Source organism: Gossypium arboreum, chromosome 9 (assembly GCF_025698485.1).
Source record: "Gossypium arboreum isolate Shixiya-1 chromosome 9, ASM2569848v2, whole genome shotgun sequence".
Lineage (NCBI taxonomy): Eukaryota > Viridiplantae > Streptophyta > Magnoliopsida > Malvales > Malvaceae > Gossypium > Gossypium arboreum.
Window position 1 is genome coordinate 65,335,221 of NC_069078.1, and position 26,247 is coordinate 65,361,467.

General features: G+C 27.7%; 3 protein-coding genes across 3 annotated transcripts; 2 read left to right on the top strand and 1 right to left on the bottom strand.

Annotated features, from left to right (window-relative positions):
- Nucleotides 1-6,377: 6,377 nt before the first annotated feature.
- LOC108455482 (gibberellin 2-beta-dioxygenase 2-like) lies at nucleotides 6,378-10,503 on the bottom strand. Its single transcript, XM_017754034.2, has 3 exons — nucleotides 10,010-10,503; nucleotides 9,144-9,492; nucleotides 6,378-6,817 (listed from the first exon to the last, which is right to left on the bottom strand). Exons 1-3 carry the CDS (start codon nucleotides 10,378-10,380, stop codon nucleotides 6,560-6,562), a joined length of 978 nt encoding a protein of 325 aa, XP_017609523.1. The 5' UTR covers nucleotides 10,381-10,503; the 3' UTR covers nucleotides 6,378-6,559.
- A 5,975-nt stretch (nucleotides 10,504-16,478) lies between these two features.
- LOC108454638 (60S ribosomal protein L18a-like) lies at nucleotides 16,479-18,754 on the top strand. Its single transcript, XM_017753165.2, has 4 exons — nucleotides 16,479-16,631; nucleotides 16,974-17,089; nucleotides 17,213-17,276; nucleotides 18,205-18,754. Exons 1-4 carry the CDS (start codon nucleotides 16,617-16,619, stop codon nucleotides 18,544-18,546), a joined length of 537 nt encoding a protein of 178 aa, XP_017608654.1. The 5' UTR covers nucleotides 16,479-16,616; the 3' UTR covers nucleotides 18,547-18,754.
- A 4,965-nt stretch (nucleotides 18,755-23,719) lies between these two features.
- Nucleotides 23,720-26,207, top strand: LOC108454414 (uncharacterized protein At4g18257-like). The gene is made up of 3 exons (XM_017752868.2): nucleotides 23,720-24,069; nucleotides 24,165-24,491; nucleotides 25,693-26,207. The coding sequence occupies exons 1-3, from the start codon at nucleotides 23,795-23,797 to the stop codon at nucleotides 25,850-25,852; spliced, it is 762 nt and encodes a 253-aa protein (XP_017608357.1). The 5' UTR covers nucleotides 23,720-23,794; the 3' UTR covers nucleotides 25,853-26,207.
- The last annotated feature ends 40 nt before the right edge of the window (nucleotides 26,208-26,247 follow it).

Consider the following 26,247-nt stretch of genomic DNA (forward strand, 5'->3'; position numbering starts at 1 on the left):
TTAATTTATGATGTTATCATTTTAAGGGACTAAACAAAAATTTTTCATTTAAGAGGCAAAATGTAATTTTACTATATTAACTTATAAATTTATTATTTATGAAAGAGGTAAATTATAATTTTTTTTATTTTTGAGGTGCCAAGGCCACTACTTTCCCTTATTTTAGCCCTGTATATATACTAGTTAACATAATGTCACATCCATTATGTTGGTGAAAAATTCTTTAATTTATTTAATTAGATTTTTTAATAAAGTAATATTTTTAAAATAGATATAGATGCCCATGAGGTCCTTGAAAGTAATTTAATCCATTTCAAAGTAAATAGAATAATTTAACCTTAATAATATAATAATATGAGCAAAAAAGACTATTTATGGCGACGTTAACTATTTCCATCAATAAGTTGTCATGCCAAGAGTAATTAGTACCTTTCAAATTAAACCAGAGCAATTCAATCTTTATATCATATAAAAGTGAATAAATAAAGATAATTAAATACGATTTTAACAATCTAGGTTTGTAAAAGCGGACATGGTAGGAAGAACAAAAGATAAATACAGTTGTGATCCATTTCTGATTGGCTAAATTTTAAAAAAATAAAATAAAAAGCCTATTTTTTAGAATTCTTTTCCAAAATTTTGAGACTGATTACTCAATTCTCTTTTTAATTTTTAATTTTAAAAATATTTTATAATTTTTATGAATATCATATATATATTATATTACAAGGTCCTAGGTCTCAACTAACATGACGACTTAATTTTTTGACATATGGCATACTTATTTTATCAATATATGGCAACACAATTTATCTATATATTTATTTTTAAAATTAATAAAAATAATATTTTAAAATTGTAATCTATTTTAAAATCAATAGAATATAAATTTAAAGTTATAATAACTAGATCTTACGAACCACTTTTATTGAGATGTGAATAATTAATTAAAAATAAATTTATCTTATAATTATTTTAGTATTTATGCAAATAAATTTAGAAATATATTCAAATGAAATACAATAAACTAATAAATCAAAACCGAAAATAATTATATAATTTGTGAAACCCTTTAAATATTTCCAACGGATCCCTACAATTAGATCATTTAAATAATACAAATAAATGAATAATTATTTAAAATAAATAATTAATGATGAATAATTATATTATATATATATGATTTTTACTAAAAATATTTTAAATTACCATACTATTAAATAATTAAAATAAAATTATTTTTTACCAAATTATCTAAAAATATTAAATAATTATGTTTTAAAATCCTATTAATTCTTTTTAGAAAATTACCATAATATTTTAAAAATTAAAATATGATTTTCTTAAAAGGGTTAAAGTGTAAATTCACCATCATACGATAGATAAATATTGAAATTAGCCACTATACTTTATTTTTATTGATATTTGCCATTAATTTTTAAATATGAGTAAATTTTACACTCAATTTTTATGTTATTGAACTTTACCCTAAACTTTAAATTTTATTAGTTTTTTCCACCAACTTTCATTTTAAAAAATAAATTCTATTTCTCAATATTAATTTTGAATATTTGAACACAAATTTTAATAATAAAACTTCTTTCAAATATTTTATTTCAATAGGTAATTTATAAAAATCAAAAATAACAAATTAGTTTAGAATTTTAAAATTAAAGAAAAAATACTTGAAAAATAATATATATATATATATATATATGAAGTAAATTTATATTTTATAAAATAACCATTTTTATAAATTTGAAATATATTTTTACTTATTGATGTTAAATATTAAGACAAAATACAAAAAAGTAATTTTATTAAATTATTTTCAAGTTATTTTAAATTAAAATTGAGTTGAAAATTTCAATCAAAAATCAAACTTTAGAGACAAAATTCAATCAAATAAATGTAAAGTGGCAAACTTTAATATAGAGTTAAAGCATACCGATAAATTTACTTTTAATTTATACTTTTAATTTATAGGCACAATGATAAATATCAAATAGAGTAAAATATAGTGGCAATTTTCGGTTTCACCTAAAATATAGTGCAAAGTTTACACATAAAAATGTACTTTTAAAATTTAATGGTAAACTTTTTTTTAATTACAATATGTTTTATTAATACATACAATCAATTGTATGAAAATTTGTATATATAATATTACAAGGCCTTGCCGATTAAGTCCTAACTCGGTTAGCATTGACATTATTGCTTATACAGGAGGACATAGGTTTGAGCGCGCTGAAGCGCATTTATCCTTCTATTGAAGGGTTGGGAGGAACTATAGGTAGTTCTAGGTATTTGTATTAAAAAAAAAATTACAAGGCCTTAGGTCCTTAGTAATATGGAGACTTAATTTATTGACACGTGGCATACATATTGTGATGACACATGGAAATTGTGTTATTTACCTCTATTTTTTGTTAATTTAAAATTATATTATAATTTTAAAATTATAATACATTATTTGAAAAATATCAATAATTTTAAGTATTTAAAATACATAAATTACACACTTTTTATGCATAAGTTTCATAAAATTGATAAAATTTTAACAATTACAAATAACGTCATATTAATAAATCAAAAATTAAGTTTATAAAATAATTAAATATTTTAAAATTTTATAATAATATTATTTATATTTTTAAATAATTAACTTTATTATCAATTAAAATTAAAGATATCAATAACAAAAATTATTATTTAAGTATAAAATTAAAACCAAATTTTAAATAATAATAATTAAAATCAAATATTTATTTTAAATAATTATATTTTAATTAAATTAATAAAATGAAAATTTATTGTTTATTATTTTAATTTTAATCAACGATGGAAGTATTGAGGATAAAATGTTTTATAAAACAAAAGGAGGAAGAAGAAATGACACAAGGAAGAGAATAAATTTGTTATGTACTTTATTCTATTAAATAGTACTTATATATATACACATGCATGCTAGTGTTTATTCCAAAAGTAAAGAAAATCAAATCTAATCCCAATAAAGATTATTTATTGTAACCCCTTAAATCTGGTCTAGACGTTAAGACCGAATTTAGGAAATTATATCGGTCACCGAAATGGCCTAGTGACAATCAAAGTTTATAATACCGTTGTTTAAATCATTTGCTTGATTTTGAAGAAAAACTTATCACGTTATTTTCATTTTACTAAAAGATATAATTTTCCCAAAAACATTGGAATTTAGAGTTTACTTAGTAAAAGTCGATTTCCACTTTTTATATGTTTTTCAAATCTCATTTACATAAGAATGCAATGAAAAAGTGGTATTCAGTCGTAATTTTAATGAAAGCCAGATGTTCATGCTTGCTTAAAACAAAGTTCATGTTTCAATAGCCTAAACAACTATAATGTCATGCGTGCCAAATAAACCCAAAATATAAGTCTCATGTCACAATTCAAATAAAATAATATAGTTCCAACAAGCAGAATTTATAATATAAGGTCTAAAAAAAACTATTCGAGTCGAGCCCTCCGGATGTCGTGTCACGTCCTAACCTATTGGGTTATCTGTAAAGATGGAAATTAAAGGGGGTGAGCTTAGGAAGATCAATATGCGTTCAATCACAAGAAAATTAGTGTGAAATAGTAGGCGTCGCATACAAAATAACAATTCTTAGAATAACCACGTTCGTATAGCAATTCACAATTCATAGTATCGATTTTTCAAATTAACACATAATTATAATATTTTAGAATTCATAGTTTTATATGCACATGATTATGAATGGTAACGCAATTTTAGTTTATCAGAAAAGGTTCTATTCAACTCTATTACACACCACACTATGAGTTACCCAGAACTCATCTAACCTTATACACTGGGTTGTGGATAAACCACCACTAGTTCACAGATAAACAACCACTTTGTTTGTAAAAGTTGTGGGTAAACTACTAGTAATTTTAGAAAAAAACATTTGCAGATAACTTGTCACTTGGTTTGTGGATGAACTACATATTTGTAGATAAAAATTGTCACTGGGTTGTGGATACGCAACATATTTGTAGATAAAAACTACTACTGGGTTCGTGGACAAGCCACCACTGTTTGCAGATTATTAAGCTGTCACTCTTCCTCCGTACATATCGTCCCACCCCATGTAATGTAATATGGCATGTTTTGTAACAAAACAATTCAACACTAGCAGTAGTCATGCTTAACATGTATGCAATTCAACATTAGCAGTAAACATGAATTATCATGTACTTAGTAGGGTGGTAACCATATTAACAATAACGATTTATTAGTATCACATTGAAAGTATGCATGTGATATTCACTTCTCTTATGATATAACAATAGCACTTTAGTCACTAAATCACAAATTCTAGAATAAACACATTATCAGAGACTTAATTGAGTGAATAAAAACTCTAAAAATAACTCAAGGAATATACAAGGACTAAACTAAAAATATTAAAAATTTCTAGACAAAACTATAAAACAGGGGTCACAAGGCAATGTGATGGTCTCATGGCTGTGTGGAAGGGTTACATGGCCGTGTAACAGGCTGTGACCGTGTGATAAAAGTTAAAATTACCTTACAGGAAGGACACGGTCATGTGGCAGGCCATGCGAAAAAGTTGTGGTCATGTGATTCACAAACTAGCATAGGGTTTACAAGGGCACATGGCCTTATGGTGGTAGTGTGGTCCACACGCCCGTGTGGGAGATCATGTGGCCCTAATCCTACGCACGATCATCACTGAATCACTTGGAAAAGAACACACACATTTCGCAATGGGTTCGGTCGATGTTGCTCACGCCTGATTCTGATATGATACACCTAAATTTGGTCCTTTAACGACAAATATAATCAATTAAAGATCGGTGTGAAGATTGGCAAGATTTATGAAATATTTGACAAGAATCGTAAAATATTGATTAATCAAACGAAATATCTACGTGGAATAACGATGTTACAAAATTACAAGTTCTACTTGTCGAAACTAATGCACTTATCGATCTTTGATGAAATATGGATGTTGTTGATGACAAATTCAACAAACAGTAGAAAAAAGATTAAATGGGAAATGATTTGATACGAAAAAGGAAAATAAAATGAGAAAAAATAGAAAAGATGAGGAGAACTTTTACTAGGATTTGAAAAGAGGCAAACCTAATCCAATTGAGAGAATGATAGTTAAATAGTTAGGGTTTGAAACCTTAGGGGCATCACTTGTAATTTCTTCAAAGTTAGCCGAATTTCAAAAGAGAATGGAAAGGAAGGGAGTCGCTTGAACTTAAGATCACTTAGGGGGAAAGCTTAGCTCTTAACAATTGAACATTGACCCTATCTTTTACTTAATCTTTATTCCTAACCGTATATATTTTAGTTGTGACTTTTACCTTAGATTGCTGTAAAGAAAAGAAAAGAAATGGGAGTAAGGGAACTTAAACCTAGGTCCCTAAAGAGGACTTTCTAACACTTAGCCACTAGGCCTAACTCATTTCTTATTTATCTATTTCAATTAACCCCCTATATTTCGGGGCGTGACAAATATGTTATCTAATCTCTTATAATTCTACTATATTAATATTACACATTCTTTAACAATAGTATTAAATATAAATATGTATGTTTAATAATATTTTAGATAAATATTTTAATATTTTAAAAATTAAATCTAAAATTTATTATTATAATAATATTTGATTCAATTTAAGTTAATTTTATATAAAAATCATATTACTCAAAATAGATTCTTTTCACAAATTGACATACACTTTTTAAAAGGAAAAGCCAATTTTTAGAAAGAAAAAAAAAGATTTATTTTTCATTAGTTGAGTCATTTTTCGTGAAACAAATATAAGAAAATACGAAGAACATTTTTGTAAGTCATCTTTCATGAAATAAACACACCCTAAATTACCTTGTTTATCCTGATATGAGATTGAATTGTTCCTTAATCCTTACCTTATAGTTTGTTTAGGAAAATAGTTAAAATTGTTATCAATTGTCGTAGTTTTTTCTAGGGGTAAATTACACCAAAGTTCACTAAACTATAAATAAGTTTACGTTTTTATCACTTAACTTCAAAAAGTTAAAAAATGGTCACTAAACTATTCAAAAGCTTTCAAGGAGGAAAGTCTTAGTGAGAGAGTGATCTAAATTGTGTATAGGACTAAGGTTACAAGTTGGTAAGTGAATTAGATTTCAATCACATCTTATACAAGTTGATTTATAATAGATTACTCTTTGAGCAAAGCCTAGCATACATAGAAAGTTTTTGAATTGAATAATCATATTTTTGTGTCCATCTCTTATTTTATATCTATAGTTAATTTATAGTTATTGTTACTTTCTAAGCAAGGCCTCAATTGCAACCAAATGAAAATCCGGAAGGTAAAATCAACAAATTCACATAGGTATATATTTATATAGCTGATAAACTTACATTTAAAGCCTGTAAAAAGAAACAATCCAATCTATTTGCTTTCCATATCTATGGCAAGTGGAGTCAACATTTTCGACAAAAGAAAAAAGCTCTAGGTTTTTAAAGATAAAATAGTGGGGAATTTGATGCCATTAATGGCCAGTAGTTGAAGCCTTTTCGAACAAACCAAGCCTATAATCACCCAACCTTGACTTATAAGCTGAAGCCTTGTATTCTCTCCATGTGAACTCATTGTACAAGCTCTCTTCACCTTTGGCCATTAGTGAAGGCAATGGCCTTATGGTTTCACTTAAAGGTGGACCTCCAAAATATATCATTGAAATTCTTGGTTTTAGTGAGTTTGTCATTACCCTATGCCTCACACTTTTAAGCCTCCCATTTGTCATCACCTGCCCAAGAAGAATAGAAAATTGAGAAGAAATTAAAATATATATAGAGAGAGAGTACTGATATACAAATTAAATGGTAAAAATTTGTCATAAGTCCATGTACTCTTTTTAATTTAGAATTTAATCTTTAAATTTTTACTTTCAGAAATTTAGTCTCTCTACTTTTCAAATTTGAGAAATCTGGTCCAATTGTTAACACTGTTAAATTTTTTATTAAATTCAAGTCCATTACAATGTCATTTTTATAGTTATATTGCTACCATGTGAGTATTTTTTTTAAATTTTAAAATGTTACACCAACAAATTTAACCAAAAAATTAACAAGATAACAATTGAACCTTAATTTTGAAATCTGAAAATAAAGGGACTAAATTCTTGAAAATAAAAGTAAATGATTAAATTCCAAATCTATAAAGAGTGCAGGACCAGTGGCATATTTTAACCAACTTAAATATAATTTTGGTTGAAATTAAAAATAATTATGGTGTATTAGGTTTAAATCAAATTATGTGAATGTAATTTTATAGATTTTATATAAATATAAGAAAGGATAAAATACCTTCAAAATAATATTATCACTTTGTAAAAACAATGAGTTTTAGTAATTTCACAACTGAATTGAGATTTGATTGACCGGTAATATTAACTTACTTAAATTCTTAAATAATAGTACAATTCGGATGTAAAAGTTGTAAGATAAAAAATTATTAAAGATATTAATAGAAAGTATATTTAAAATAATTCTTTTAACATAACATAAATGAGAGATAGAAAGAGAAAAAATGTTGTAAATATTTTTATTTTCAAATTGAAAGAAAAACTTTTATAAAGAAATAAGGAACTACAATGAATGGAACTTATTAAAATAGTGAAGATATCAGTTGAATTTTATTAAAATATTAAATTTTATTGAAGATTAATCGGATTGATTTAAAATTTTACGTGCATAATAAATATTATTATATTGATAAATTTATTAAAGTTATAATTATATAAGATTAAAACAAAAATTTAAATTGAAAAATGATTATGACAAAAAATAAATTCATTTAAGATTTGGGCTCAATATTGAAGGGCTTGAACTTGACACAAACTTGGCCATTACTCGATTTTATGATATGTTTTTTATTATTATTTATATAGTTTATCTTATATGACAATTAAACATATAATTACTAAATAGTACATAAAATTAATATTTATGTTAAAAAACTAAATTATATCATATTCACAATATAGATAAAAAATTGTAACAAATATATTTATAAAATTTTGATATAAAAACAAAGAGTAAAGTTAAGATATTGAAACCTATGGTACATTGAGTACAAATTTTATTATGTGTATTTTCTAGATTTTACATAAAATATAAAATAACAAAATGCCCTTGTAGCAATAGTTGCTACTTCATTAAAAAAAAAAAGGAATTTTGGTGATTTTTCAACTGAGTTGAACCTCTACAATGTGGGTGAAAAAATTATGCAAGACATATATCTATAAAAGAATTATATAAAAAATAAACAAGTTTTTGGTTGAAATCACAAAGTTAAAATGTTAAATTTTACAATATTTTAGGCTCAAATCTTGTCATATGTATTTTTTATAAAAATATAAAAAGACAAAAATACCCACAAAAATATTTGTTGCTTTATAAAATGGCAGAGTATTTGGTAATTTTCTAATTGAGTTGAGACTTAGTTAATAAGTAACGTCGATTCAATCAAGCACATTATAATAGTAAGTACTAGATTTTGTCACATAAAATAGAATATTTTCTTTTAAAATTCAATAATGAAGATAGGTGGAATGGTAACGAAATTGTATTTTAATATTATTAAACATATCTTTAGTTTTTGAATTTTTAATTTTAATTATCTTATTTAAAAATGATATAAAAGTATGAAAAGATAAAAATATCATCACAACAATATTAATTATAATTTAAAAGGAGTATTTTTGTAATTTTATAATTGAATTGATCATAACTCGATACATCAACTCAATAAAATAATTAAATAAATAATCATGTCTAAAATAATTTGACTTAACTATTTATAAATATAGATAAATTTGAACTCCATCATATGTTAAAATGTAAACATAATTGGCAGTGGTGGAGTCAGGGAGCTGGTTGGGGCATGGCCCTAAAATTACATTTTAACCCTTTAAAAATGATAAAAATTTAATTTAATCTTTTAAAAATTATAAAGGTATAAATTATTAAAATTATAAACTTATATTTTTATGATAATAAAAATATATAATTTAATTTTTGCACCATTTTTTTTTTTTACTCCACGGCTAATAGTTGGTAGTAATAATATACCTGCAAAGCATCACCAACAGTGACAAAGAAGGAGGTATGATCAGGTGGGACTGAAACCCAAGTCCCATCTTTAAGACATACTTGCAGTCCCGACGTGTTGTTGGATTTTAGTAGTGATATTATTTGTGGGTCGGTGTGTTCCCCGAACCCTATCATTTTCCTTCCGCTCAATGCCTGCAGGTCTTGGCTAATCGGGTAATGGTTTAGCCTCAAACACCAGTCACTCTCCTCCTCTCTCAGCATCTTACTCCACACATCCCTTTGCTCAATCCCCAACCCTTCCGCTATTAGCTCCACCACCTCGTACGCCACCGCTTTCACTTCCATCACATAATCCTTCACCGCTGACCTGTTTCATGATAATATTATGAAATAACGATCAGATGTCACAATTGGATGAGACACCAACTAACAATACCTTAGTTATATAAAATAAAAAAAAGTTATGATCTTTGTGGGAAACTTGTAAAAGTTTTAAGTCAAAATATATTGAAAGGTAGAGTTATCTTTTCAAAATTAAATATTTGTATGATATTTACTGGGATTAGAAAATGAATGTGGTATCTCATTTAAAATATGGATTAAACTTGGACTCAAATGTTAAATGCTTAAACTTAATTTCTCTCAATCAATTTTTCAATTTTATAATATATTTTTCCTTTACCTTTTCATATTTTACCTTTTATATATTATATGAAATTTAAATATCGTAGTGTAAATATAAAAAAATTTAAATTGTTTGTTGTTAAAGTTAGGAAAATAGTTAATATTTAGACTAAAAAGATGCATTTTGCAAGGTAGAATAGATAGACTAGAATTATAAAAAAAATGCAAGGACTTCCTAAAAATTTACCCAAACATTTTACCGGGAAATTTCTGGGTTTTGATCGGTGTTGATAAGGAGATATTCAATCCATCCCACATCACCATTGGGTCCAATCCCTTTAGTACCGTAACCAAAGGGGTTGGGCGGACCGGCTTTGTCTTTCACAGACCGGGGAAGATTAAAGAAGCTAAGAGCTTCGGCTTCTAATCTGGCTATGGTTTCCATAGGAACGCCATGGTTAAGCAGCTTGAAGAACCCAAACTCCTGGCAAGCTTGAATTATCAACGTTTTGGCCTTTGGGTCTCTTAAGTTTATGGATGGGATTCTTTTGAAAACACTAATCCTCGGCTTGCATGTCTTGATCGATGTGTAATGGTCATCTAATGGTGCTGGCTTTGATAAAACAACCATTTATGTGTGTGTGTGTTATAATATATGAAATTAAAGAGAAAGCAAAGAAAATTTTATATAAAAGAAATGATAGAATGATAGGTATGGAGTGATTTGTAAGAGGGATTTCTTATGGGATTTAAAAGAGGTGAGGGATTAAGGATTTATATAGGAGTTGTAATATACTAATTTAATAGTATTATTTTGTAATTTCTAGTTTGGGATATGAATTTATCATTTTTTTAAATTTGGCTTTTACTTTTTTTCCAATATTAATCCTTCAATTTTATTAATTTTGTGGTTCAATAATATGATACTATAAAATTAGTATTATGAGATTATGTTACATCATCACTTAAATTTTATTACAAAATTATAATTTTAAGTAATAAAGTAACACTATATCGAGTCATATCGGCATAGACCAAGACAAAAATAGTTCTCAAACTTTGGAATTAATATAAAAAAAAAGGATTTAAGGATGAAACTGAAAAAAATTGCCAATAATTTCGCCCATCTCCAACTTAGTTGTGCTAAGTATGTCATAATCCAAAACTTAATTTAAATTTTTTGAGCTTAACGATTTATTCGGCCCTTAACTTTATAAAAGTATTATTATTATTATTTGTAAAATCACTTCAAAATAAATAAAAAATTAATATTTGTTAACTTTTTTGTCGTGTCATACACGTACTATGTTACCAATTAATTAAATTTTAAAAATATTTTTTATAATTTTGTATTTTTAATCATTTTATTTTATAATTTTTAAAAAAGTATATATATATTTAAATTTTTTAAATTTTAAAATTAATTAATTGTTGACGTGATTTTCCATATTAGCAAAGTTAAAAACAACAACTTTTTCATCATTTTTGGGTAATTTGACAAACAATGCAAGTTTAAAACTAAAAAGACACAAAAATAAATAAATAACTAAAATAATTTTTTTAAAATTGGAGGCTAAATATTATGCCTATTTTTGTTTTAAGAAAGGGACCATTTGGCTTTATGCTATCTTATTTAGAAATTTATGCAATTTATTTAAGATCTATCTAAACAACATAGAGTAATTTCTTGAAAGTGTAATTATTAGGCTAGTTATTACACTCTCTTTGTAATTACACGTTATATAATTTACATTTTAAAAGAATTACTTACTATAAAAATTATTAGTATGACAAAATAAAATCTAAAAATTATAAAAAAAATTAAAATCAAATTATCATAACTATATTATGTTTAGTCTAAAAAATATTTGATAATATGATTATTAATAAAAATAATAACAAAAATAAACATCATATGCAATTTTATGTAATTATTTTAGTGTATGTTTGTTGAGTTATTCCCTCTTTAATGTTTAACATATGCTCCTTATCATCATTTGTTCGTCATTGACCATGTTCATCGTCATCTAAATTTGAATATGCATCATTAATATTGTCAGTATCTCTTTTTTGCATGTGTTCCTTAAAGTATGGATTCTCTCAATTCCACATATGATTGAAGTTATGAAATATGCAACATACCAATACGATCCAACCTTGTTTTTTATACTATACCAAGTTAATGTTGTTAATGTAAAAAAAATTTATTTTTTTAGAACAACAAACTTCTTCTTAGCCTCGTATTGAAGCCTTGAATGTCTCAAATTAAAGAGTTCACAAGTTATCTATTGTGTATCACACAATATGGTGCAATAAAACATTTTCTATTTGCATAATTAACATAGACCTTATACTCCTTTTTATAGCACATAAATTAAGGTAAAAATAATATAAAATTTATAACATATAAGCTTTATAAAATAGGTTTTATAAACTATTCAAAACTTTGATAACATTTCTTATAAATAATATAACTTTTCATAACTTTATAAAGTTATTTTTTATAAATAAGTTATGATAAAAATTTATAACATTTTACATTTTTATGATTAAGTATATTATTTTTATAACATATCGTATGGACACATAAATAAGTTATGTCCATACTTATTGACTATAACTTTTATAAATAAATATATTATAATACTTATAATAAATACTTATAATAAATTTTTTGTCATAACTTTATGACTTTTTAGGATTCAAATAATATTTTTATTACTTTATAAAATACACAATTTATTTTTATAATATAATTTTTAGTATTTATAATATAAGAAGTTTTTGTCATAACCATTTTAAACACTAATTATCATGCCCTAAAATATAGAGAGTTAATTGAAATACATAATTAAGAAATTTAATAGGCTTGATGGTTAAATAATTAGTGCACTCCTTAGAGACCTTAGGTTTAAGTCACTCATTTCTTTCTTTTCTCCTTTTATTTTCAGCAACCTTAGATGAAAGCCACAATGAATAAATGCTATCAAGGATAAAACTTAGTAAAAAATAGGCCTTAGGCTTAATGGTTAATACTTTAGTTCTCCTTGTTTGCCCAAGTTTGAGTCGCTCCATCTCCAAAATTGTTTTTTCTTTCTTTCTTTTAATTTTAGGCCCAAAACTTTGGGAAAATTACCCTTATTGCCCTAGAGGTTCCAAACCCTAACCTATTTAGCCATTCATTTCCCAATTGAACTAGATTTAATAGGACATCCTCTTATCTTTTCTATTTCCTCTCTTATTTCTTCACTTCTTTCTCATTTGTATAAAATTTTACATCTTTTTATTACTGAATATTTTGCTTTTCGAATCAAAATCAAACCCCGTTTGACTCGTTTTTCCTATCATTGGTCGATTTCAGCATTGATAGCACTCGTTTCTTTTCATCCAAGTTCGGTAAGTACATTTCAATCTCGGTGTTTAATCTCAAATTTATGTAGGACTCCTATCCACGTTAATCTTGTAATCCGGTTACACAATCTTTCTCGGTTCTTGTCAAATCTTTCAACAATCTTGACAATATTTAAATCAATCATTAACTCGTGTATAAATATCATTTGAAGGACTCGTTTTAGGTGGATCGAATCATATTTAAACGCGTGGAACGTTGATCATGCTCTCGGTCAAAGGTGTGTGCTCTTTTAGAATCGAGGCAAACCGCGTTTAAAAATAGAGCCACACGGGCATGTGGACCACATGACCCCTTACACAGCCGTGTGCCTCTAAAATCCTAGGCTAGTTCGAATCTCTCACGGCCAAGAATTTTCCACACGATTGTGTCTCCACTGTAGCCTAATTTTGCAATTTCCACACGACCACAGTCTATTACATGGCCCTACCACACGATCGTGTAACCCATGCATATGGCTTAAAGCCTTTCACACGGCCGTGTGACCCCTGATTTACAATTTTTCCTAGAATTTGTGAATTATTTAATTTAGTCCCTGAATAGTCCCCAAACTATTTTTAGCGTTTATCTCATTCAATTGAGTTCCTAGTATTATGAATAATGTTGGAATCCATGATTTAATTGACCAAAATGTTACTGTAAATGCATAATATGTGATTGGTACATGTTTACTATCATTGGATTATTGATATACTATTACTGTTACTCGTACCACTGTGTTTTCGATTGCATGATCAACATGACTATTATTATTCATAAATTGAATACATGTCATACATGTCTACTACTACTATTAATCTGTTTACATGCTAAGTATGTTTACCATTTCTGTATTGTATTGTTATTGGCATGTCATACTGTATTAGTAGTTTATCTACAAACATTGGTGGTTTATCCACAAACATACTAGTAGTTTTTATCTGCAAACATGTTGTGCACTCACAACCTACTGGTAACAAATTGACTTGCAAACACCGGTGGTTTATCTAGAAACATATTGACAACTTTTATATGCAAATACGTTGTGCATTCACAGCCTATTGGCAATGTATGACAAATTTACTGGCATCTTTTATCTGCAAACTCGTTGTGTATTTATAACTACTAGCAGCGTATTAACTTGCAAAACTGGTGGCTCGTCCACAAACTGGAGTGTCAAGGTTAAAAAGTTCTAGGGAACTCTTCCTGTGGAGTGTCGCGATGGAGTAGGACCCTTTTCTTTTTTGTTAAACTGAAATTGCTTTGCATCATCACGCATAAGCATGCTCGAATGTACTGTCAAATTCTGCTATACTATATATGGTAGTTATTATACTAAAAACTATTATTATGTATGCTTGGTTTATTTTTCTGCATTGATTTTCTTGTAATGGAATTCACATGGAGCTTCATAGCTCACTTCCCTTTTATTTTCATCTCTACAGATAACCCACCAGGTTAGGAGGCGGACACGACATCCGAGAGTCTCGGCTCGATTTTGATTTATTTCAATACTTTAGGTTTATTATTTGGTATTTTTATTCAGAGATTGTAATGCTTTATTTTTGAACTGTGACATAGAACTTAGGATTTGAGTTTTCTTTTCTTATAGCATGCATGACTTTTATTTCGTTTTTTTAATGTTGAAACATGAGTTTTAATTAATTATGCATGAAAGATAAATTTTATTAAAACTATTTTATTAAAACTAAGTAAATATCATTTTTTCCGCTGTTAAATTATAAAAAAGTTTTGAGTAATAAACAAATCAGTTATTAACTAAGTTTTTAAAAGGTAAACACCGTTACAAGAAAATGTTTTACACCCAAATTCGATTATTAACTGGCTTTCCAAATATTTCCTCAATAAAGAAATGAAAAAAGAAAATATAAGCCCGTTTAAGAGTCCAACTATTCAGTCTAATTTAAACAATTATTATTAATTAAAATTATCTTTATTTGAATATAACTAAAGAATTATACAAATATTTTTAAAAATTTTAATAATAAATTCGAATCCAATCAATATGAACCTAGATAAAGAATGAAAATAAAATTTGAATGGTGGATAAAATCATGGTTGTGTGAACCAAATCGGACAAGTTGATCAGTTTGATTGGATCGAGAGTTAATTAAGATACTGATTATAAGAGAAATATTAGGGCGGTTGACCTGCAACTCGATAAAAATCGATTAAATTGAACTAAAATTTTGTTTCAAAAATTCTTTATTTGTTAATATATTTTTTATTTTTTTATGATTTTTTATGATTATTTAATTAAACTGATGAACTGACTCAATCGCTTTAATCACCTGTCTAAATTTGAAAACTTTAGATAAAACAAACCAAGACAAAAAGTAAAAGTGTTGAAGTTTAATATTCATATTTGAACATATTAAATATTTTTTATTATGTAATTTTTTTATTAATTTTGCATTTTAAACTTTTATTAGAGATAGGAAATAGAAATTATATAAAGTTTGAATTCATGATTAATATCAATTAAAATTTTGAACTATAAATTAATATATTATTAAATTTCACTTTAATCTTCAAAATGAAAAAAAATGATAAGTTCATTTAAAAATATTTTAATAATTAATTGATATATGATGAAATTACATTTTAACTTCTCAAAATTTTATAATTCAATTCCGACCTCTTAAAAGATTTTGGATAGACCCAAACCTTTTATAACAATATTTCATTATAGCAATCAAATTGGCCATAGAACTAACAGTCTATTATCTCAATTTTTAATTAAATTAATTCTATTATTAAATGAAGTAAAACTCATAAATTTTAGTTAATATATTATTTTAATAAAATGTTTAAACTTTATAATATAAAAATATATTCATCATATTTTATTAAGGTTTAGTATTTGGTACACTAATAATATATTTTATTTCCACAATCAACTTTAAAAATTGACATTTTTTTAAATATTTTTCTATACCCTAAGTGTATCAAATATTTTTCTTTTTTATTAAATGAAAACAATCATTGGTAAATAAAATTACATTTATAAATTTTATAATTTTTAATTTAAAAATTAAAACAACTAAAATATGATTTGAAGTTAAGATATATTAATGTGGTACTTTGAAATTGTGCCACATATTTTTTATCTTAAATTTTTTATAAAATTATATTTTTCAATATTTTCTGTATTTTTTGATTTTTTAAAATTTTTAAAATTTTTATTCACGATGTGGTTGAATCTCAAAATTTTAGAGACTAAATTAAAAATTTATAAAACTTAATGCTAATCCCTATTTAAAACCACAAAATCTAGTCAGACTGAGATAACTAAATGGTTTAAAGTAATCCAACCCGACCCGATCCAGTGATCCGTTTACGAAGCCTAGGCTCTAGGGCTCTTTATATGTAACAGAGCTTGAAGTATATATAAGTCAAAGTAAAAAACCCCAGCTTCCTTCATCTCCTACGTCGAGCGAAAAGAGTAAGAGACAACAATGGTTACTTTCCGGGTAAGTTGTCAACGCTTCGGTTTTATCTGATCTACCCCATCCGCCCTCTCAATTTCCTTACTTTTTTACTTCGATTTTCTACGATTTCTCCTCGTTTTGTTTTTTTGTTTTTTATTTTATTTTATGCTGAAATTTAGTTTCGATTTTGCGATGTTATTAACGGGTTTTGATCCATTAGAATGTTTGGGTTTTCATTTCTTTGAAATTTAGTCGTAAACTATGGGATAAAAGAGCTGCATTTTCTTAGCTACCAAATGGAGGAGTAATGCTTTTAAGCTGTTTGAATTAATGCCACAAAGAAAAAAAAAAGATTTTTTATATTAGTTTTGTTTATGGTTGCAGTTTCACCAGTACCAGGTTGTTGGGAGGGCTCTTCCAACGGAGAACGATGAGCACCCTAAGATTTACAGGATGAAGCTTTGGGCTACCAATGAGGTTCGGGCCAAATCCAAGTTCTGGTTAGTGATTATTTTCATTTCTATCTTTGAATCTTTTTTTTTTTTTTGGGGGGGGGGGGTTTAATTTAATCCCCATTTTATTGAAGTTGTTGATTTGAGTGTTTGTTCTTGAATATTCAACAGGTACTTCTTGAGAAAGCTGAAGAAGGTTAAGAAGAGCAATGGGCAAGTCCTTGCCATCAATGAGGTAAAAATGCTTAGTGATATCCATTTGATGATTCTCTATTTATGAAGTAATTTGATGCTTAAGAAACATCCTTTTAATTGTATGCTTGAATTTCTTGTTAGACTCCTAGGGTCCTTTTTTTAGTATCGGAATCTATGTTGTGTCATTTAGTTTATCTGTTGAATTTAGATGGGGATTTTATGTTTTTATGCTGTTGTCTTTAACTTTGCTCTGTTTTAGTAGTGTTTGAAACTATGTTATTGGACTCACCAGGTTTTAGTTTATGTCTGTCCAATTTAGATGCGTAATTCATGTTTTATAGGCTATTTTCTTTAAATTTGCCCTGTGATAAGTTGAGAAATTAGATATGAAAGAAACATCTAACCTTAAGGCTTTCATGCCGATTGTGTTTAACTGGAATTTATGATCATCTTGAATATAAAATTTCTGTTCTTTTATGGTTTTTGTTTTTCTTTGTATAATAGAACTTTCTATAGTTCATCTTTGCTTTGCAATTAACCATCAAATGCAAGGTGGAAATATTGATTTGGTAAAAAAATAGATTACACATTACATGTTTAAGATTTTGAACTCAAAAGTGGTTTTTGGAACCAAAGTTGATTTGAAATATTTGATAACAAGATGATGCCAATTACAACATCTTTCTTATCTCCTAGGCTACATTGCTTTGACTCTTTGTTTTCTTGAATTAATTGTGGCTGACACCTGTACCAACTCGATATGGGGATATGATCACATACTCATGATTGAAACACCCGAATTTGAGTAACATTGCTTTTCTTGTTGATCCCAAATCGTTTATATTCTGCTTTTGGGACGAGGGGGGAGTTAATATTTGATTAATGTCGCGAATGGATTGTCTAATATGCCAAAAGGGACTTGAATTTTGATACATTAATTGATTTTGTTTTCAATACCCATTCTTCAGATTTTTGAGAAGAACCCTACCAAGATCAAGAATTATGGTATTTGGCTCCGTTATCAAAGCCGTACTGGTTATCACAACATGTACAAGGAATACCGTGACACTACTTTGAATGGAGCTGTTGAACAGATGTACACCGAGATGGCTTCTCGTCACAGAGTCAGGTTCCCTTGCATCCAGATTATCAAGACGGCGACCATTCCAGCTAAGCTATGCAAGCGGGACAGCACAAAGCAGTTCCACAACTCGAAAATCAAGTTCCCATTGGTATTCAAGAAGGTGAGACCACCTACCAGGAAGCTGAAAACAACTTACAAGGCATCGAAGCCCAACTTGTTTATGTAATTTGTTTTATCATTTGATGAGAAATTTTTGTTAGTGAAATCATATCAGTTCGTTGATCAGATATTGTATTTCATTTGAAAAGGTTGGAACTTTTGTTTGTTTGGGTTTTTCAGTATTTCATTTTTGTTTAATCAAATCGCCCAAAAAAGTTTGCTTATTAAGCCACTCTCAATGTCTCAATTGATTTTGGTTTGGATATTTGGATAAATCCTTTATTTCAATTTGCTTTTACTTGTTAGATAATCGAATTTGATTAAAATTATTTACTTTTTACTATTAAGAATATTTTAGAGTTATGTATGACAAATTTCTATTTGTTTTCAACTTCAAGCTTAAAGTATAATTTGTTTTAAAAAACATTAAAATAATTATATGCATTACTCGTGCCTAAATTGTTACTCTTTTAGGTAATTTATTTTTTAAAAATATTTAAATAATTCTATGCATTATGCATGACAAGTGTTAAAAAATTTGTTATTCTTTTAGATATTTTAATATTATGATATTATTTTATGGATCTAATATGGGAAATAATAATATAAAAATTTAAATGTAAGAGTGTTCGATAAATCATTAAGAATTATCCTTTTAATAGAAAAAGAAATTTTACAATATTTAATTTTTTAAAAATATGTTTGATAACCATAATAATTTTGACTTAATTCAATATTGACTTTCAGATGCTTATTTAATAAAAGTTTGAAATGTTCATTTAAGAAAAGGTACAAATATTATATGTGGCTTTAGGTGAAATAGAAAGTCTTAACATAGGATGAGAGAGATGTTGCGTTGAGAAAAATTCGAGATCATCCAATGTAAATTTTCATTTTCTTAAGTTTACTACCTTCTATGCTATTAGCTTAGGTGAAAAATTTATTTCTATCTATTAAAGATTATGACTGTGATGGTAGATGAATATAACTTTTGTATATGTAATCGTAAGATCAAATTATGATATGAAAATATGTCATAAAATGTAGTCACTTTTGTGTGTAAATTATAAAATAAAGATAATGGTTGTACTAATGGATTAATATAACTTCTTGTATATGTCATTGTAGGATGGAAGCATGTAATAAATGGTAGTCACTTTTGGTATGCGAAAATTATATATCTTTGATTATGACATAGAAGCATGTCCTATTATATTCTTAACTTTTTGTATTTGTAACTATAAGCTTAGGTGACCAACTATAATTCTCTAACTTTTTTTATAATTGTAGTTTTTGCATTCAATTGGGATTGTTTTTATTAAATTTCGAGTATATTTTATTATGTTTTATGTATTGTTATGTGAATTTTTTTGGCAACAAAAACATTATTAATGCGATAACAAATATAAGAATATACTATTAAGTGATATTAACCGAACTGTCAATATTTGACTTGTGTAAATTTTTTACCGATACCAAAATTTTTATAAAAATCTGCACCTCATTATAATATAAGCTTGGAAGTTTAGTCATATGATCAGTAATTTTGTTGTGGTCCCTCGAAATATGTCGAAAACGAACTCTCCAATCACGACCCAACAGTTGGTGAATGATACACAACTCCGACATCCTACTATTTACAGCACCACCTGCTAGAATGGTTTCAACTACCAAAACATTTTCATACTCCACCTTTACTTGTCTGAATTCAGAATTCCATATTATCTTTAGACCTTTTAAAATAGCTTTAGTCTCAATCTTAAACACTAATTCCTTCCCAATCTGCATAGTGAATCCACTAATTCATCTAGCACAATGATTTCGAAGCACTTCTCCAATTGAAATAGAATCATGAGGAACTGAAACTGCACCATCGGTGTTGAGTTTTATCCACCCTCATTCTCAGCATTTGCTCAAAATTTTTTAATGAAATATTGATACATTAATTTAATCTTATGTTAATTCACTTAACCCTATGTATTTTATTGGTATGTGGTTAGAAAGTTTTAGTTGTATCAATTTCATCATCAAAAAATCAAATATTAGATTTCTCCTTTGCCATTTTTAATCAGAATTCATAGTACAGACAAAAGCTTAACTTTTAATATTAATTCTCACAATACATTTTTAAGGTAAAATTAATATATTTTTATCCATCCATACAATAAAAGATATTCATGTTTGATAAAATATTTATTAAAAGGTATATTGGTCATGTGCATTTAAATATTTTTAGATATTTTTATTTTTTCAGAAAATAAAGGATATATTGATCATTTAAGCGTTTTAATATATTTGGATATTTTTATAAAAAATTATTTATTTATATTGATCATTTAAGCCTTTTAATATATTTGGATATTTTTATAAAAGTTTAAAAGGTATATTGATCATTTCATTCTTTAACATTTATTTTTTAAATATTTTATATTTTAAAAAAAAAACTGTTAATGGGCGTATTGATCACTTCTGCCATTTTCTTAGTTTATTAGAGCGTCTCTTCCTTTGAACTAAATATAGGAATATTATCATTATATTGATTCCATTCCATCAAACTAAACTATTGTAATACTCATTCTATTTCATTTCCATCCCCAAAGAATAGCATTTCATTACGTTTGATTCCATAATAACCAACCAAACATATTGTTATGATTTTATTTTAAAAATATATATTTAAAATAAACTATATCTTTATTTTTGTTAAAATAATAGATTCAAAGTATTCTATTTAATTTTATCCAAAATAATATAAAATATCATATTAATAAAAGTAAAATTATCAAATAAGTATTGACCACAAAAATTATCAAGTAAGTAATTTTAAAAATCAAGATTTATTATTATCAAACAACATAATTTTATTAGACACATAATGTTTACTAATATAAAAATAATTCTATAATAAATTCTATACTAAAATTTTTCATTATTTAATTTTTGAGTTATTAAACAATACTTAAACCATAAAAATTTTAAAATTAAAGGATATGGAAAGAAAATCACATAAAATTAACTATAATTTTTAAATTAAGTAAATATAATTTTTATAGCTTTTGATTTGATTATAAAAAAAACTTTTATTAAAAATATTTTCATAAACCATAAAACATTAAAGGCAAGGCTTATTATATAATATATATTTATACTATTAATAAAATTTCTAATTGAATTGGTGTCACGAGTTAATTAGGTATCAACTAGATTAGGAAATGACTAATATGCCTTTTTATTAAATTACTACTATTATTATTTTGATAACATTTTTGTTTTTCATATTTTTATATAATTTTAAAATAAAAGAACTAAAATTAACATGTCCAAGGATGACACTCGTGTTTAATATATTTATAAACAATTTTTTACCATTACACAATAATAATTCCTAAGTAAACTTAAAAAAAATTAACTTTTAGCATAAAATGTTTTCTCTCACCAAATTTATGTATATAGATAATATCACTGATTATGTTTGTGTCATAAGCCAACTCGATATTTAATTTTTAAAAATAGAATTTTAATATTAAATTTTCTTTTCACTAACTGGATAACTTTTTGATGTGCTATAGAAAAAGAAAATACCAAGACAAAAATTGGAATGCATTTAATATTTTTAATATGATGTATTTACCTATTTCAATTTTTTTACTCACATGTTAAATTATTTTTATTTTAGTTTCATACATATTGTATATGTGTTGTTATTATTATTAATTTCAATCCTTACGTTTCATTATTTATTATATGTTATTTTTAGACAAACATATGTGTTTTAAATACATGGTTTCCACGCTATTTTAAAGTAATGGTAAGGACAATTTTCAATTAAGTTTATTTTAAAGTTTTTAATTTTTAAAATATTTTATTTTGTTTATATAAATAGGTGATAATCGTGTTTTGGAGGTATTCATACACAATTTATTAAAGAGACCAAATTGTGAAATTCGTGATTATTTGCAATATGCATGATTCTTACATGCGTCTCATATGCTTGGCGGTTGTAAATTGGATCCTACACTCATCAGCACGTTGATGGAAAGATGGAGACCTGAGACACACACATTCCATCTTCCATATGGTGAGTGTACAATCACACTCGAGGACGTAGCTTTACAATTCAGTTTATCGGTGGATGGGTCAGTCGTTAAGGGTGTAGTGGTCGTTCTCTGTAAAGAGGACATTTGCGAGGCATTTTTGGGGAAGGTACCAAATAAGTTTTAAGGTGACCGAATAGAGATGAGATGGTTGGAAGATAATTTCAAAGACCTTCTTACGGACGCGACTGATGTTGTCAAAGAATAATATGTCTGAGCATTCATTCTGAGGTTAATCGAAGGCATTCTAATGCTTGATAAATTTTGAAATTTGGTACACATAAGGTGGGTAATATACCTAGTCGACTTCAAAGAATGTGGTTGACTGAGTGGGGATCAACCGTGTTTGTCACATCGTATAGGGAGTTGTGTCAGGCGACGAAATCAAATAAGATATCAATCGATGGTTGTCTGCTCCTGCTGCAGTCATGGGCATGGGCATGGTGGCAGCTACAATTTTTATGTCCCTAAGTGAACGATCCTTATACATTCCCATTAGGGACAAGGTAAAATTCATTTGATAATAATATATAGTTACCATGGTAAATGTTTTTTTATTTATTATATGTTTGAATTAACATATTGTTTGAGTGGGTAAAACTATGAGTCGAGTTATGTGGGACTACCGAAGCAACTCGAGGATATTCGGCTACTATTAGATCAACGCTCAAAAGCAAGTGTTAGTTATTGAAATTTTCAAACCTATAATAATTATGCAATGATTTGGAATTTAAAATTTTGTAGATAACAAAATTTATAACTATGCACTGTAGTTTGAATTGATATTATACGTTAATCCAAATATCATAGAATGTGCCCTGCCTGATTTTTGGCCATTCAGAGTATGTGAAATGCGAAGGTGTTATTGATAGTTTACGATAATATGTTTGCCATATCAAATTTTAAAAATAACAGAATTTAACTTAATGAATTTAACAATTATCGTTTAATGTAATTCAACAAGTACATCGATTAAAAACGACCAAACTAAAGTATATGGACAAAATCAAAAACTTTTGTAAAGTACAGGGACTAATAGTAGGATTTAACCTTTTTTAAATAAAGTTTTAGGACTTAATTGATATTTAATAAAAAAATAGGGTCAAAATTACATGATTTACATAATTTTAGGGACAAAATTATATTTACGACATTCCTTTTAAATTCTGGGGATTTTGAACGGTGGAAACTTTACCAATTACAGCAAAACAAAGGAAAAAGATGGCGGAGGAAGAGAGAAAGAAGAGGGTGGTGGTGGAATCGCTAGGATGGCTGACGGAATCCTCCATCATGCCCAAGAAACACCGCGCCATCGAAGGCGTCGGAGTCTCCTCCATCCTTGAACTCAAAGCCCATCTCTACAAATCCCAAGAAGAATCCAAGAAATCCAAGGAATTAACCGGTTCCGACGTCGACTACCACCGTGCCAAGAAAAAAATCTCCGCTCAAGATACCTTCTCCTTCAAGAACTCTGGCGTCGAATCTCGCGCCCTCAAGTAATTTCTGTTTCCCCTTTCTATAGTTAACCTAATTGGGAAATTAGGGCTTATTTTTTCAATTTAGGGTTTCTCAATTTTGTGTTTGGTTACAGGGACAAGCTTGAGCTTAAAGCTGTTAACGATGGGTCAGTTAGCTATGCGGCATTGGAGAAGAAGGCTGAATTATATGATAAGTTAGTGAAGGGAGAGTTATCTGATGAAGAAGATAAGGAGAAGTATTGTGTTGATTTTTCCAGGAAGGGTTTCGAGCTCGAAAAATCGGAGCCGTCGAAAGTCGATCCTGATTTTGGTAATTTAGGAGCAGAAGATGAAGGCGGTGGTGAGATTGATGATGGCCATGCTTTGTTTAAAACGAAATTCGTAGGGCCTGGAAGAACTGGTGGAACCATTAACAATGATGAACATAAACGCTTTGTAAGGTGAGGGTTTTACTTTTTAGCTTTCCTTTTTGGTTAAATGTTATGTTAAATTCAAGTTATTGTTCGATGAAATGTTTGGTGGTATTTTACGAAGTTATTAATATTTGCTTAGAGTTTTTCGGGTATGATCGAACAACTAGATGAAATAAGTTTAGAAAAATTGAACAAATCTGTATTCTGCACATACCTGGATATCGAGTCTGGATTACATAGGTTATAGCTTTTGGTTTTCATTTAAAGTATTTTGTTGGATACAAGTATGGGTTATGATTGAGCAATTATATGTAGAAGTTTAAAAAAATTTAGCATAGCTATGTCCGACATACACCCAAATTAGACTTAGACAATCATTTCGAGTGCGGATTTAGGGTTTAGCTTTGCTTGGCATATTTGAGGTGCAACTGATAGGTTGGGCTTGAAGATTTAACCACTTTAGTATAGTGAATCAATCTCCTAGTGGCATGATGTTTCATCCCTTTCTATCTTTAACCTACATGCCTCTCATGGAATTCATTGTGGATTTGAGCTAAATTTATGTATATGAATAAGAATGATGGGTAAATTTATCATAGGTATGATTGGTGAAGTTTTGGAAAAGGAGCTTTAAGTTTGAGTTGATGCCCCTCTTTTTAAGTTCTTTGCTAACCAGTAGCTGGCTATCTGGTTTCATCTTGCTTAAATGTTTTGCTTAATTGCCAAATGAAGTGGCATACTACATAGACTTGTCAATTATGACCCGGACTTGAAAACTTGATCCGATTAACCCAAATCTGAACCGAACACAACCCAATTCGACCATAAAAGGTCAACTATCCGAACCCACTCAACCTGAGCCTGAAAATGAATAGAACTCAAAGTGTCAAATCCAAATAAAAAATATCAGAGACGACATGATCTGAAAAACCGATTGACAAACTTGAATGACCTGAACCTGAAACTAACCTGATCACGAAATGATCCAAACCTGAAGCGGCTAGAAAATTTTAGAACTGGATAGACCTGACTGAAATTGATCCATAGTATCAAAAAGTTTATATATGAATACGGTAAATACCATGTACTCCATGGTATCAAAAAGTTCATATATGAATATGGTAATCTGACACATTTTTGAAGGTACTGAAGATTTGAAAAGTCTTTTATTAGAAATTTGAAACTTTAAAGTTGAAGCTAAAATATATTCCTTTATGGTTATTTGCAGGGAAGTTCATGAAGAAGCTAATCAAGCAAGGGAAATGGTGTCCGAGCTTAAATTGCGAAGGCAAGAGCAAGCAATGGCTCGTCGCGAGAAACTCAGACAGGCCTATCTTCGGAAACAACTGGAGAAACTGAAGGCTGCATCAAAAACAGAACAGACTTGATTGACTGGCTCGCCAGAAAGGAGATCCATGCATTATTTTATCGGCCAGGATTGAGCTGTATGCATCCGAGCACCCAACATATGATAGGCTCCGGCATTGCTTTTCTATCTGCAATGAAAATGAATGGGATTTTTCTTGAGCACTTTCACTGGTTTCCTCTTTTGTACATTGTAATTTTAGGCTATATTATTCAAACTTGGAGGTAAATGTTAGTTATAAGTATATGTCGGACATAAGTATATTCAAATTTTTTTCCTTAAGATTTTCATGTATGTTGATGGTCATTGAACGATCATATCTTCATATTATGTATGAGTTTGTAGCGGGCCATTAACAGGCTGAGAAGCATCGTAAATTTATCTCGATTAAGTTAGGCTCTCGATCCAATTTTATGT

Excerpts from the sequence above, each read along its gene's own strand:
- LOC108455482 (XM_017754034.2), bottom strand. The coding sequence starts at position 10,380 with ATGGTTGTTTTATCAAAGCCAGCACCATTAGATGACCATTACACATCG. Across the intron at positions 9,493-10,009 it reads CAAAACCCAGAAATTTCCCG|GTCAGCGGTGAAGGATTATG; the intron begins GTAAAATGTTTG and ends ATCATGAAACAG. Across the intron at positions 6,818-9,143 it reads CTGTTGGTGATGCTTTGCAG|GTGATGACAAATGGGAGGCT; the intron begins GTATATTATTAC and ends CTTCTTGGGCAG.
- LOC108454638 (XM_017753165.2), top strand. Across the intron at positions 17,090-17,212 it reads CGGGCCAAATCCAAGTTCTG|GTACTTCTTGAGAAAGCTGA; the intron begins GTTAGTGATTAT and ends AATATTCAACAG. Across the intron at positions 17,277-18,204 it reads AAGTCCTTGCCATCAATGAG|ATTTTTGAGAAGAACCCTAC; the intron begins GTAAAAATGCTT and ends CCCATTCTTCAG.
- LOC108454414 (XM_017752868.2), top strand. The coding sequence starts at position 23,795 with ATGGCGGAGGAAGAGAGAAAGAAGAGGGTGGTGGTGGAATCGCTAGGA. Across the intron at positions 24,070-24,164 it reads GTCGAATCTCGCGCCCTCAA|GGACAAGCTTGAGCTTAAAG; the intron begins GTAATTTCTGTT and ends GTTTGGTTACAG. Across the intron at positions 24,492-25,692 it reads GAACATAAACGCTTTGTAAG|GGAAGTTCATGAAGAAGCTA; the intron begins GTGAGGGTTTTA and ends GGTTATTTGCAG.